The 15184-nt window shown below is 40.2% G+C and overlaps 1 protein-coding gene across 3 annotated transcripts in view; it reads left to right on the top strand.

The window, feature by feature from the left end:
• Positions 1-15184, top strand: part of LOC111875075 (WASH complex subunit 5) — a 43421-nt gene that overhangs the window by 4955 nt on the left and 23282 nt on the right. Inside the window, exons 3-8 of one of the 3 annotated variants that reach the window (XM_023871128.2) lie at positions 446-548; positions 2102-2293; positions 5499-5719; positions 12540-12765; positions 13219-13359; positions 14730-14880. In XM_023871128.2, coding sequence (XP_023726896.1) covers positions 446-548; positions 2102-2293; positions 5499-5719; positions 12540-12765; positions 13219-13359; positions 14730-14880 — 1034 coding nt within the window. Of the gene's footprint in view, positions 1-445; positions 549-2101; positions 2294-5498; positions 5720-6658; positions 6757-12539; positions 12766-13218; positions 13360-14729; positions 14881-15184 lie in introns of those variants that run through there. The other 2 variants (XM_023871129.2, XM_023871130.2) reach the window with 2 other exon arrangements.

Raw genomic sequence — 15184 nt, 5'->3', positions numbered from 1 at the left:
TCATTGCTTCATTTGACCATCTCCCATGCTGGCAGTGATCTCACATGAACCTCATACTCTTCTCTTCACAGACTCCTTTACAGCTGACTGCAGCTCAGCTGGTGTCCTCATCATATAACCTTGTAGATAACACTGTTTTAAACAGTTCCTCTATTGCTGAGGATGGACTCGTTACTGTGGAATATTTTTGTTTCACGGTCATTACCTACTAACTACTCTACATGCTACTGTATATTGGTGTTCACTGCAGGTACTCTTCTTGGGGTGAAGTGGCTGGAGTGTGAATTTGCCTCACACCCTCCATGTAGAAACATGATATAGAATACACAGGTTTTTACTTCCATGCCTGTACACTTTTATAGCATAATATACAGCCACAGGAGAAACACTTGCATTGGTATATTCATTGCAGTATAAAATGTAATATAGGGATTATTGTTTTTAGACTAGAAACAAAGCAAGACCAGGCGAAGTACGCAGAAATCATCTCAGACTTTAGCTACTTCAAAATGTCTGATGAGTATGATCAGAAGATTGACAGTAACCCTGTAAGTACTGGTCTTTATCATCGACAATATAAACCTTTGCTTGAGATAGTCAATTAAAGAAAAACTGAACAGTGAGTTTTCCTCTGTATTCCTTATCGCTTTCCCCTCCCCTTGTTTCCCAGTATCCTCTTAGCACACTAACTGCAATATTATATTTAAGCATCCTGTTACACTACACAATATATGACACAAACTCCATCCTAGTGCAACAATTTATTGTAGTTCTTTCATCTTCCTTTCTTCTACACTACATGTTTCAGGTGTATCATCAGGTGTATACTCTCACATAGCTGCTACACTGAACGTAGTTTAAAATTTAAAAAACACCAGTCTTCCCAATTGTTCACTTCTCCCTTGTTAACAGGTTTTGATATATCAGAATCCTCCCCACTGATATCTGTCAGATATGTACAAAATCTTTGTTAATCTACACACGTCAATTTGATTTTCAAAAACTGGCACTTTTAAAATCTTCAATTCAAATTTAAAAATTTCTTTAATTTTTTTTTCTTCAAATTTTAAAATTTAAAATTCTCACAGGTACCCGCCCTATGTCTATAGTGCTGCAGCGGCTACTTCTTGTTTTCAGCACTGTTCCGGTATTATTCTGTGTAGGCTCCCTGTGTGGGTTAGCAATAGCATTATAATTATTTACAGTCAAAAGGTAAAGTTGTCCCTGTACTTAACTAAGTAAGCACTATNAAAATGTCTGATGAGTATGATCAGAAGATTGACAGTAACCCTGTAAGTACTGGTCTTTATCATCGACAATATAAACCTTTACTTGAGATAGTCAATTAAAGGAAAACTGAACAGTGAGTTTTCCTCTGTATTCCTTATCGCTTTCCCTTCCTCTTGTTTCCCAATAGCCTCTTAGCACACTAACTGCAATATTATATCCCTCAGTCATCCAACCAGTATCTAGCTGCTATACTGACTATGCTATCCTNTCTTGACCTTGGCACTAGTTGGAGATGAGTGGTCAGCTTCATGCCCTGGCTGCTTTACCCCCAGGGAAAGAGCACCTGATACCTGTTTGATAGGAGGTTGGGTGGACTGCAGAGCTAGTCTGAATGACATAGAGAAGTGAAAATTCTTGAACCTATTGGGACTGAAAACTCCGATCCCTCAGTCATCCAACCAGTAGCTAGCTGCTATACTGACTATGCTATCCCGGCTCACAATTTACAGTTCAAGTCGTAAATGTTCAGTAAATGTAGTTATCTATCCAAGCCCCATGTCTAGCCACTAACACATGGCAGTTGGTGTGATGGCACTTCCTTATTGATGTACTGGGCGATGGGAGAGTGGATTCAGTTTGAGCCATCCATATTCCCATCATAGGCTGCTTCCATGGTGCCAAACCAAATTAAATATTATTAAAATAATCCCACCCTATGGATGCTGTCCCCTCTGTACGGATTCCCTAATCCTTGGCAGCTGGCTAGAGATGCTCAGTGTGTGATAACTTTGGATCCTGATCTCATAAGGATTCTAACGCCTGTCATGCTGGTAGGTGGAATTAAAAAAAAACATGTTGTGTTTAATTATAGCAACTACAAGACTTGGATGAAGAATTCAGAGAAAACTACACTGATATTCTCACACGTTTCTACCTTGTGTTTGAGAGTTTGCACAAGTATATTATGGACTTGAGTCATTTTCTGGATGATTTAGAGGAAGGCTTGTTTATCCAGCAGACCTTGGAGAGTGTGCTTCTCAATGAGGAAGGCAAGCAACTGTTGGTATGTTCAATATTGTTTAGTTCTTCCATATTGTAACAGAAGTTTAAGGAACCAGCTTATGAAACACTGTTTAGAAGAATGTGGGTAGAATGCTCCTGCAGCTTGGGTGGACTGATTTTTGAGTATTTATTGGTGCCTTTTCAACTGCATATGTATTGTAACATCAGACAGTAGAACGGTTATGAATGATGGATTGGAAAGGACATGTAAGAAAATGGTTGTATCATAATGTAAGGTATTATCCCAGTATTTGACTTGATGGACTAAGTGATCGATGGAAATTCCCAGTCATGATTGTTGATCTCTGAGTCAGAAATAAAATTTGAGACCTCTCAAATATGAACATCTGTGGAATTGAAATACAAATCTTTCGGATGGAAGGAGGTTATATAACAGTAGGCACAGTTCAGAACATATTTATCTTTAATATATAAGAGTACTAGTCTCAGTCTTGTCAAGACAGAAAATAGATTTTAAAACTGTACTGTTTGATCCCATGAGCTTATAGCAGTGTCAAATGGCATGTGATAATTTTGCGTTTTATGGGATGGTAATATTTCATTATACTTGTCTCTCAGTGCTTACTTCTGTTCACTTGGTAACTATGCAGTAATAATCATGTATAGGCCGCACCATAGTTCAAGCGGTTAGTTGTTGGCTTGGTTCGATCCCGGGTCTGGTCAAATGGGATTTGTGGTGGAAAAAGTGGCGCTGGGGCGGGTTTTCTCCGAGTACTTCAGTTTCCCTTGCCAATCTTCATTCCACCAAATTCTCCATCATAATCACCCGGGGCAGGCTACAATAGGCCAATCAGTGGCCACCGTACCGAGTGGACCCAGTTGGACTCCACCTCCCACTAAGCGAATTTAAAAAAAATAGTCTTGTATTAAGGGCGTGTGACTGTAGATGGGGTATGAATTAGATATTGGATTTATTGACCACTTGTATACACCACTTGGAACTATAAATAGTTACAGTGCTATCATTAATCTCCACACTATACATATCACTAAAGCACACAGACTAGTGTGTCTATTACAGTCTTCACTAGGCGTTTCCTTGTAACAGATCTTAATAATGAAGATTTTCCAACTTCTGTGCTCATATCATTACTGTCTGGTAAATATCCCACGCAAGCAACGCGTGTTTCTTCTTGTAATTGTTGCATACTACTACACACATGTTACAATATGTATGTATGAAGGTTCATTCCTTAGCTTATAACCTTAGTCAGATTCAGGAAACATGTTGGCCATAAGAATCTAAAGGGTTCTGACAGTGGTTTATAACACACTAAATTATTGGTTTCTTGGACTTTGTTCATTGTCTGGTGTTCCAAAACCTATAAAACACAACATTTTGGAAACTGGTTGTGTTTCTGTCCTCAGATGAAGGGGAAGGCATTTAGTCTGTCGGGTCCCTTAGAAAGAATTAATCACTGGAGGAGTCTGAGTCTTTATTACAACTGATGGTCAGTACCCGCCTGGGGCTTACCCCTAGATTTTGATTACTGTCAGACAGTTGTGGGTTTGTTGATATGGGTCAGTCTGTCTGACAAGAGGATGGGTCTATTGTTTACAGTTGCTGCAGGCCCTCACCAGAGCAATCATTCTTGGGTTGTAGTCCCTTGGGGCTCGCGACCATATTTTACTTTCTCAGATTTGAGACTTCTCTCTTCGTCACTTCCTGTGACTCGCAGGATTATGGTGAAGTATGCAACTTCACCTCCACACAGGATACCTGACCAGCCTCCACATGGCATAGGCTCTTTCTGGATAGTAAAAAAAAATGTAGTTCACATGTGAACTATGCCGACTGAGTGACTGCTGCTTGTCAGCGAAGTTAGTGCCAAGCTTTGCAGATAGAGGGTGTTACATTTTCAGTGCATCCGATCCCCACAGCCGTTAATCTCGGTTTTCTAGACTGGAGCCACTATTTCAATGAAAGAGCTCCTTAATTATCCTCATGGGACTGAGTGGACCCCGGTCCAGACCCACTACTTCTCAGGAAATCTGGTAGCTCCAGGAATCGAACCTGGGACCTCCGGATCTGTAACCAGGAACTCCGACCACTAGACTACAGATGCGGTCCTTCCTGGATAGTCTCACTCTTTAAATAGTTTCGTACTGACTGTAGAGAACACATGGTTCTGCTGTTCTTTTATTGCGTTGTCCTGAACTGTTTCCATGGATACCTTATTATTGAGTTGTTGTGTAGCAGTGAATGTTTCCTAGCAATGATTGCAATTATTATGCCAGAAATGCATTGTCGTCACACTTGGTTTAATGTGGGAGGTTCCCACAAGTCCTTTCAGAGTGTCCTTCAAAGGCTGTAAGGTATAATGCTGAATCAAATCAGTGCTTTTTACAGCTGGTGATACAGGCATTTGTTTTGATGAAATATTTAGTTTTGTTTGTTGTTATATGATGACCTCTGTCAGTGAATGAAGAAAGATATCTAATCTTAACTGAAGTAAATACAGTGCATAATTCGACATCAATAAGCAACAGGAAAGCTGTGTACTCTGCACACTTTAATATAAGTCAGGGTTGAAATTCTGGCAGATGACTGATTAATATATAGAAAACTACAATATGTTACATATTGTTTTGTGTAAATGTGAAAACACTCCCTCTGAAGTAAGACAGAGATTGAGGATGTTTTTATTTTTTATCTGTTAATTATTGTGAGGGGGAAAACAAAATTCAGAGGAAAATATTTTGACCTAAGAAAGAGAAAGATGCAAATTATGTAATGAATATATTTATAGTTTGTACTGTAAATCTAATGTTGATGGAATCAAGAGTGATGAGGTTGATAATACGTATAGTAAAAATTAGAAATGTATGCAGAAGTTTAACTTATAACTTTCAAGAAGAGAAACCACTGGCAAGAACTTTGCACAAATTGTATGATAATATTACTGTGGACCTCAAAGAAATAGAATGAGCTTGTGAGCTGGATTCCACTGGCTTAGGATAGGGCCCAGTGAAGGGCTTTTGTGTAAACTGTAATGAGCATTTGGGTATAAAAAAAGAACAGTTTTTTGAGCAGCTAGGAAGTAATAAACTGCCCAAGGAAGGCTCTGTAGCTTGGAATTACATCTCCTGCAAAGTTAAGTAGCATATTTGCAGGCTTTTATGTTTGTGTGTATCATATGTAAGATTCTACGTACAAGATACATGATTTTTCCTCCCCCCCACAGTGTGAGGCACTCTATTTGTATGGAGTGATGCTTCTTGTAGTTGACCTGCACATTGAAGGTGTGATAAGAGAACGAATGCTTGTGTCATACTACCGCTACAGTGCACAGCGATCCACTGCAGAAAGCAATATTGATGATGTCTGCAAGTTGCTTCGCTCAACTGGATTTACTAACACATCAGCTTCAAAGAGGGCATCCAACTACCCTGAGGAATATTTCAAGTTAGTGGACCTACCATTGCATGTGCATGAAGTTATATTAGCAAATTGAGAGTTGGGCCATACCATAGCTCAAGCAGTTAGTTGCTGGCTTCCCACTGCAGTGGCCCAGGTTCGATCTCGGGTCTGGTCACGTGGGGTTTGTGGTGGACAAAGTGGTGCTGGGGCAGGTTTTCTCCGAGTACTTAGGTTTCCCCTGCCAATCTTCATTCCACCAATTGCTCCACAATCACCCTCACCTATCATCTGGGGCTGGTACAATAGGCCAGAAGTGGCCGCAGTACAAGGGACTTAGTCCCACCCACTAGCAATAAAAGAAAATGAGAGTTGTATTATGATTATGTTACATTTCCCATATGGTGACTTCGTTTATAATAGAGCCATCTCATTTTCTCCTCAATGAGCAAGTTGCAGGCCACATGTCATCTTCAAAATTTCTCACCATGGCCTGTAGGCTGATTTCACAAATGTCGAATCAAGACATTTTAGGTAACAAAATTTTCTTGACTGTCTCTGAATCTAATAAAATTTTGCAAGCTTTATTGGTATCTATAGCAAATGACATACAGTGAAACCATGATAGAGCATTTTTGGCTAAGGTACTGTTAACCCACTCTCTGTATCCTTCCCATGTCTAGGATGAAGTTCTCATGCAGGAATGTTGAAACAGCTGACACCTGCCAGATTGTAACCACTGAGAACTGTACACAAGTGACATCTTCTGTATTTCCTTGTCAGTCTAGTAGCTTGTTTCATTGTGCATTGTGTCACTTGCCTTGTTTATAGACTTCGTGCAGTAACTTTCCCACTTTGTTACACAGATTTCCCCTTCCTCTGAGCTGCAACTGACCTCAGAAGATACTGTCACAGAATACAACTATGCGTTCATATGTTAAAGATTTTCTTCTGGTTGTCCCCAGCTGCAGATTTTGAAAACTCCTAATTGGAGCTTCAAAAGGAGAGGGCTTGGATTTGAATATGGGGCTTGAAATAATATGTCATTGTGAAATCAGCAGCTTGTTGAAAAGCAAAATATGAAGGTGAGATGGATTAACTCCAACATTATTTACAATATAGAAAAAGAGAAACACAATATATTCTAAACTGAAGCAAACTACAGGCTTTTTTTTTACCTGAAATAAAGTCACGGCATTTATGTCATCTCATCAGATGTCACCATGTATATTACTGTGAAAATTTAGTCACGATGTCATGAATTAGAGTCACAACTTTAGTATCACAGAATGAAATTAAGTTTGATTTCCATGAGATTTGTCATGATTTTGCAGATCACAAAACACTTCACTGTGTAGATTCTAAAGGGTTCTAACGATGGTGTATAACACTCAGAATTAGTGTTTTTGAACTTTGTCCATCATGTGGTGTTCTAAAAAACTAGAGAATACAGCATTTCAGAAACTGGATCTGTTTCAATCAGGTTAAGGGGGAGACACCTACTCTGTCAGGTCCCTTAAGAAGAGATAGCCTCAATCACTGGCCAACCTATGTCAGTATAATTACAGCTATATAAATACCTGAGACCAGGCTTTGTCAAAGGGACGTTCAAGTGACTAGACTGCTGTTGTAGCAGGAGCTACTAATGATAGGACATGATCTGCTATACTGAACCTGGATTAACAGACGCCTTGTATATTTTGTATATACATACGTTTAATAACATGTAAAATGTAAATTGTACATGCTGACAACAGACTTATTACCACTGACTGTTACTCTTTTCAAACGACAGACCCGTCCTCTTGTCAGAGAGAGCACCCCACATCAACAAGCCTGCAACTCTAACAGTAATAAAGATCTGGTCTTAAGCCCCAGATGGATGCTTTATTCCAAGATAGACTAGCCGACTTACTGTCGGTCATAACATGACTTTGACTTTGACTTTGTCAAAGGGAGATAACAGGAAAAAAGTACAGTAAGAATTGTAATAAAGTATGCACAGACCTGAAACTAAGACAGAAATAAAAAAAAACTCCATTGTTTTAGTCTGCAAGTGAACTATACAGACTGAGTGAACGCCGCTTGTTGGAGAACTTAGTGCCAACTTTAGTGGATAGAGGGTGTCACGTGGTCAGTGCAACGAATCCCCACTGCTGTTAGTTTCGGTTTTCTAGACCGGAGCTGCTATTTCCTTGAAATAGCTCCTCAGTTATCATCACGAAGCTGAGTGGGCCCTGTTCCAGACCCACTACTTCTCAGAAAAATTCTGGTAGCGCTGGGAATCGAACCCGGACCTCTGGATCTGTAGCCAGGAACTCTGACCGCTAGACCACAGAGACAGTCCTAAGACAGAAATGCAGGTGAACATTTTATGCAGCAAAGCAAGCCCTGAAAACCAGTGCAAAAGATTTATTGGAGAATGTGAAACCATTTTGTACCTACCACTAGTGCCATCTGTGGAGTATAAAGTGAACGCTCAGGACTAAACCCTAGAGAAACCTGTGAAGAATGTGCCAGATCATTCTGATCTTCCCAGTGAATTGCTAACCTCTTTCCTGATAAGGGGGATCCAGATGTGATAAATGCCCAAAATGGGTTGGCTGATCAAATTGGATTGGATTGGAGAAGACCACTGGAACCTGAGTCAGGATAGCTGGTGCCCCAGCCAAGATTCAAACCAGCCATCTCCCAGATAAAAGTCAAAAGCACTGCTGTTTGAACCAGTGTATTACTGTTACAACTGGCCTGTTGCTGTTAAGTTTTTTGTAATAAAGAATACTTATCACTGCTACAGATCATTTTCTTTTTTAGCCTGCTTTCCTTATTTTGAAAAAATAAAAGGAAGCTTATGAGATCACCTTGCTGTCTGTATATCCCCACCCTCACTAATATTGCTAGGCAACAGCTCTGTAAACATGCTACCGCAGCAGTGAATACATACAGCATTAGAAGAACTGTTGGGCAGGGTGTTTTCTATGCTGTCCATGTCGCATTAAATACTCAATATGTATTGAAAGGAATGTAGGCAATGAGTTCTTCCAAGAACTTCTTAGTTTTTCTAAGGTATAGTGAGCAAACAACACACAGAGTCCATGTGGAGGGGTTCAATCTCAAGAAATTAAACAAGGTAGAGGGTCTAGTTAGTTAGTTAGTTATTTTGGAGAGGGTGGGTTTCCCCATGCACTTAGACCTGTATTGGTCCATTGTGCTTCCCTCTATGATTTCTACCAGTCTCTATATCCTACCGGTATTGGTACTTACCATCAGTCCCGCCCAGCCAGCGAGACCGGCTCTACTGGCTGAGAGGTAGCTATAATGCTTCCCCCATCTACCAGAGGTATTAGAGACTGCTGATGGGCGGGAAACGTCCGCAATTTTGGCTCAGTGACCTTTGGAGATATGAGGTTCTTTTACGTGGGTGGGTGGGTTTCCCCATGCACTTAGACCTGTATTGGTCCATTGTGCTTCCCTCTATGATTTCTACTAGTCTCTATATCCTACCGGTATTGGTACTTACCATCAGTCCCGCCCAGCCAGCGAGACCGGCTCTACTGGCTGAGAGGTAGCTATAATGCTTCCCCCATCTACCAGAGGTATTAGAGACTGCTGATGGGCGGGAAACGTCCGCAATTTTGGCTCAGTGACCTCCTTTGGAGATATGAGGTTCTTTTATGTGCCGTAAAGCTATGACACGGGACCAACGGCTTAAAGTCCCTCCCGGAAGACTTGTTCCCTGAATTTTTCCGCCCTTAAAAATTTGACGCCCTCCGCCGGGTATTTGAACCCGCATACTACGAGTCATGAGGTGGGAACGTTACCTCTAGACTATGGAGGCCACTAGGTAGAGGGTCTAACTGTTCAGCCCTTACATTTGATGCCACCTCCTCTCTAACCGTCCTTTTGGCCCCTTTGTTGCTGGTTGCAGCTGCTCCTCTAGCCGTTCCCTCTCACCTGTTGGTACTCCGAGTTTGCAGGTTGCTGCTGTGTCCCTCTTATCCAGTTCTTCCCTTTTTGTTGTTTGCGGGATATGGGTTACATGAATGCTGGGCGCCAGTAAGCTTACTATAAAGGCTTACTTTTCAGGAAAAAGGTGGGATGAACTGGAAACTACAGGTGATAGGTACTGCATTCGCACTAGAGTGATGAGATTCTCCCGGGGTGCATACAGGCCTCACGCTAGCGGGAAAGATAAGAGTGTTTATAGCTAGGCCCTACCACACACTGTTTATTAAGCATTTTTTGATGTTCAGTTAACATTTGCCCTTAATCCCTTAAACAAACTTGGAATCACTCAAATTTCTGCGACTGGATCCCTGGCTAGTTATTTAGCGACTGCTTTTAGTACAACACATAAAAGTGATTACACTTTCACTTAAACTTTAAGCCAAATTAAGATTCACACACATTTTTGCATCTAATTAATTTTGTCTAGTTATTCAGAGATTGTTCTAGTAACACTCTTAAATAATTTTGTTTTCAACTTTGACTTTTGAACCGAGCTGCTAGTGATGCTAATTTTTCTCGAGAAGAAATTGAACCACGCCTCGCCTGCATTACGGGGGGCTCTCAAGAATAAATTGAACCACGCCTCTCCTGCATTAAGGGGGTTCTCGAGAAGAAATTGAACCATGCCTCTCCTGCATTAGGGGGGGCTCTTGAGAAGGAATTGAATCACGCCTCGCCTGCATAATGGAAGGGGGCTCTAGAGAAGGAATTGAATCACGCCTCACCTGCATTATGGGGGGGGTCTTGAGAAGAAATTTGACCACTCCTCGCCTGCATTACAGGGGGCTCTTGAGAATGACTCCTGCCTCGTTTGCATCACGGAGGGACTCTCGAGAATGACTAATGCCTCGCCTGCATTGCGGGGCGCTCTCAGGAATGACGTCTGCCTTGTTTGCGTCATGGAAGGACAACAAATAGAAGAACCATTACCAGCGGAAAGGATAGCATTCCCTAATTGATTGAACTTTGGACATCCCTTTCTGCCACTAAAACACACCAACACCTTGCGCAGAATGAAATACGTTTGAAATTTATTGTGACTCATGCAGCTTGGTGGGGAGGCTGGTGGAAACTTCTGGTGCTGTATGACTCAAGCACTCCTGCACAAGTTATTGAGGGAACTTCTGGTACTGTTACATCTCTGAGCAGCGTCACACAGAATGTGAAAAAACTTCTGGTGTTAGCGAGCCAAGGCACATGTGGAAGAAGACTCAGATTGAAGAACTGTGTCCAGGAAGAGACAACCAGATCCAAACTGTCCTTCGACAAATGAACATAACGAGAATCAGTCATCCAGTGCAGCTGATCATTCCTTTGAATTGACCAGGGTGGGGAGGATGTTGGGAATTGAGGCTTCTTTCCCCTTTAATTCTTTGACTTATGATCCATCCCTGCATATGCTTGCCAGTAAACACTTCCTTGATGTGACACAACAGCAGAGGAGCTGTCCTAGGCAATGAGACAGTAAACACTTGTCCGATATATCTATCTATATATATATATATATATATATATATATATATATCGGCTGTGGCAGTGGTGTTGACAGAAGCCTGTGGTTAGCCAGCACAGAGAGATGGACAGTTTTACAGTTCTACACTCTAGTGAGAGTTGTTAACACAAAAGGACTGACTATGAAATGACTTTTACAACATTTGTGTTATAGTTACATTGAATTGTAGTTATGACATTGAGTAATAAAGTGACGTTGCAAGAATATGCCTCAAGGTCTTGTTCCACGACACCCATGAAACTAGTCAGGCTGATTAAAATGTGTTTAAACAAAATGTATGGTGAAGCCCAAATAGGTAAACATTTATCTGATGATTTTCCTATCCAGAATGGTCTAAAACAAGGAGATGCTTTATCACCACTGCTTTTCAGCTTTGATTTAGAATATGCAATTAGGAAGGTTCAAGAATACCAGATGGGACTGAAATTAAATGGGGCACATCAGCTGTTGGTCTGTGCTGATGATGTGAATCTCTTGGGTGATAACATAGATACCATAAAGAGAAACACACAAAATTTAATTGATGCTAGAAAGGTCTAGAAGTAAACGTAAAGAAAACTAAGTCTATATTGCTATCTCATCACCAAAATGCAACAAAAAATCATGACATAAAGATACATAGGTAACAGATGTTTTGAAAATGTGGCACAATTGATATATTTGGGAATGACTATAAGAAATCAAAATCTGATTAAGGAGAAAATTATGAGGAGATTGAACTTGGGTAATGCTTGCTGCCATTCAGTTCAGAACCTTTTGTCTTCTCATCTGCTGTCTAAAAACATAAAAGTTAGAATATACTGAACTATAATTTTGCCTGTGGTTCTGTATGATGTGAAACTTAGTCTCTGACATTAAGGGAGGAACATAGCCTGAGGGTGTTTGAGAACAGGGTGCTGAGGAGAATATTTGGGACGAAGAGAGATGAAGTGACAGAATGTTAGATAAAGCCACATAATGAGGAGCTTCATAACTTGTACTCTTCTCCAAGTATAATTAGAATGATCAAGTCAAGAAGGATGTGATGGGCATGGCATGTAGCATGAATGAGGGAGAAAAGGAATTCATATAGATATTGGTTGGAAAGCCAGAAGGAAGGAGGCCACTGGGAAGACCAAGTCATAGGTGGGTGGATAATATTAAAATGTATCTTAGATAGGATGGGATGGTATGAATTGGATTGGCCTGGCTCCAGGATAGGGACCAGTAGAGGGCTCTTGTGAATCTGGTAATGCACCTTCAATTTCTATAAAGTTCTGGGAATTTCTTGAGTAGCTGCACAGTTGCCAGCTTCTCAAGAAGTTATCAGCTCCAGGAGTGAGTAATATAACACGTGTTTATTTTCAGGCGTATTCCTGTGAATCCTCTCTATGTAAACATGGTGCTCGGGCGACTTAGGTCAGATGATGTATATAATCAGATTTCAGCCTATCCTTTCCCTGAACATCGCAGCACTGCACTGGCAACCCAGGCAGCCATGCTGTATGTTTGTCTCTTCTTTGCACCATCTATTCTGCACACACATACTGCCAAGATGCGAGAAATTGTTGATAAATACTTCCCTGACAACTGGGTGAGTGTCAGCATCAAGGTTTTGTCTTTTGCAAAATAACTATCAAGTTCTCATATTTGTTTTGGAATTGCATAACCTGTGAAGCTGATGAAGTATTGTTAAATGACTTATGAAGCGAAAGAAAAATTGCCATGCCAACAGGATGTTTTCTTAGATTACTGTTTGGGTTATTGAGTTAAACTTTCCTGCTGCATATGTTACACACTTGCAAATCGTTGAGTGATTTTGCATGATAGATTACAAAGACATCATGTCCTCTTTTAAGATTCTGTCCCAGCATTTGCATGAACAAAAAAAAAAGTCTGCGAAAAGCCTTAGCTGGTCTCTAGACCAAGATTTAAGCTGAAATTTCAGAATCAAGACCAGACAGAAGAGGGAACCATTAATTGTATAAGTTGTTATTAAATTATGAATTATGTTTGTTTTGTATTAGAACATTAATTTGTTGTTTAGGTTATAAGCATCTACATGGGAATCACAGTGAATTTGATTGACTCTTGGGAGCCATATAAAGCGGCTCGTACAGCTTTGAGTAACACTCTTGACTCGTCCAATGTGAGGGACATTTCTTCCCGCTATGCCAGCAGAATGCAGGTCAGAACCTCAGTTTAACTGTCTGTATTATTAATGGGGGCTGGGAAAGCTCATTTTGTATGGCAACTGGCTACAGGTTGGACATCCAATGAATTGAGCTTCATTCTGTAGCATCATCTGTACTTGCTTTGGGATGCATCCAGCCTCTTCGTAAGTGGGCACTGGAATTTTTTCTGCAGGGGTGAAGTGGCCAGGGTGTGAACCTGATTACTGATCTCTATCTAGTGCTGAAGTTAGGGTACATCCAATTTCCCATATGTCTTTATGGCATAGTGGTTAATTAATTAAGCATGGGGACAATTTTATGTAAGAATTTGTAGAAAAGTAAACTACAACTTCTTCATAGGGATTGAATGTTTATGGTATTGCATTATGTTCTTTTGTCAAGTGATATTATTCTGTCATCTCAAATTCAAATATGCTTATGTACATTGTGATGTGGAAGAGTTGTATTTTTAGCAGTCACATATTTGGATGAAGCAAAGTTCACTAAACATACCTGTTTATTATTACTAATTTGTAGTATGTCCATTTATGGTAGTAAAATTGCACAACCATCCCAAAGAATTAAATATGGCATCCTGCCTTTAGAAACCTAACTTTTCAAAATACACTTTCAATACATTTATACACTAAGGGCAAGAGCACACCAAGGAAACTGGCAACCACAATGCAACTGAAATTTCCGAGAATTATCAGCCTGAGTTGAATACATGTTACTGAATGGAGCAGTGTTACCGTTTCCTCAATTTTCACTGCTCCATTCAGTAACATGTGTTCAACTTAGGCTGATAAGAATTCTCAGAAATTGCAGTTGTCAGTTTTAATGCTGTTCCTTTGCCCTAAAAAGCCAGTGCTGAAGCTGTGTTTCTTGTTCACTTTTCTGTGGTAAAATAATATTCCCAATTTACTGTCTGTCTTTCTCAGGTAACTTAACCCCCTGTATTCTTACTGCAGTATATCCAAATTCTGCTTCCTTTCCTATAACCAGTGAATGCCAAGTTTGTAACTGATATAAACTAACCTCAGAGTTCTGATTGACATGTCCTTCATACATCATCTAAGATGTTAAATGCAATTCTGAGGCCTTCGTAAAATTTGTAACATGGTTATGGGCCCTGTGACCAACCCCCAAGCTGAAGGACCATCCAGGTCTCTGTGACTGTTTATCCTCATATTTTAAGGCTGTCCCCTTCATTGCTAGACAGAGATGTTCTTTGCTGTGGTAGAGACCCAGTTAACATGGAAGGATGAGGCATACTGGTCATTTTTTTTACAAAAATTTTATGTGGAAGGGTAAGTTCTTTACTGAGAAATGTGACCATGGAAGAATTAATAAAAATGTGATTTACACTTCTTTGTTTTTGCAGAAACTAATACCGCATACTCAGCAGCTGTTGAAAGAAGGAGCATTGATTGAAGAGAATGTCTTAGATCATGTTAGCAAGGTGACGAACGTGGTTCGCGAGTGTAACGTTACTCTGCGTTGGCTCATGCTGCATGCATCCATGCCTGGTCCTGGTTAGTTTCTCATAATATCACATGTTAAGAAATTCATTGAATACAAGAGTATTAATTATCAGCTGAGGAAGAAATACAATATACTGTCTGTTATCCAGTCTAATGGTGAAGAAATAAATCATAAATAATCCAGAAACATGCTTAATCCAAAAGCATGTTTAGTCCTGAAACAAATTTAATCCACAATTGTCTTGTGTTTTAATGAGGTATTTATTTTACCATCAAGGTCATGATTTTGGCGAATACTAGCAAAGCTTGGTTGTATTGTGTGTGTGTTTGTGCTTGCATGTGTGTGTCTATATGT

Source organism: Cryptotermes secundus, unplaced genomic scaffold, assembly GCF_002891405.2.
Source record: "Cryptotermes secundus unplaced genomic scaffold, Csec_1.0 scaffold2553, whole genome shotgun sequence".
Classification (NCBI taxonomy): domain Eukaryota; kingdom Metazoa; phylum Arthropoda; class Insecta; order Blattodea; family Kalotermitidae; genus Cryptotermes; species Cryptotermes secundus.
The sequence above is the reverse complement of the archived record's forward strand: the minus strand, read 5'-3'. Positions and strand labels throughout refer to the sequence as shown.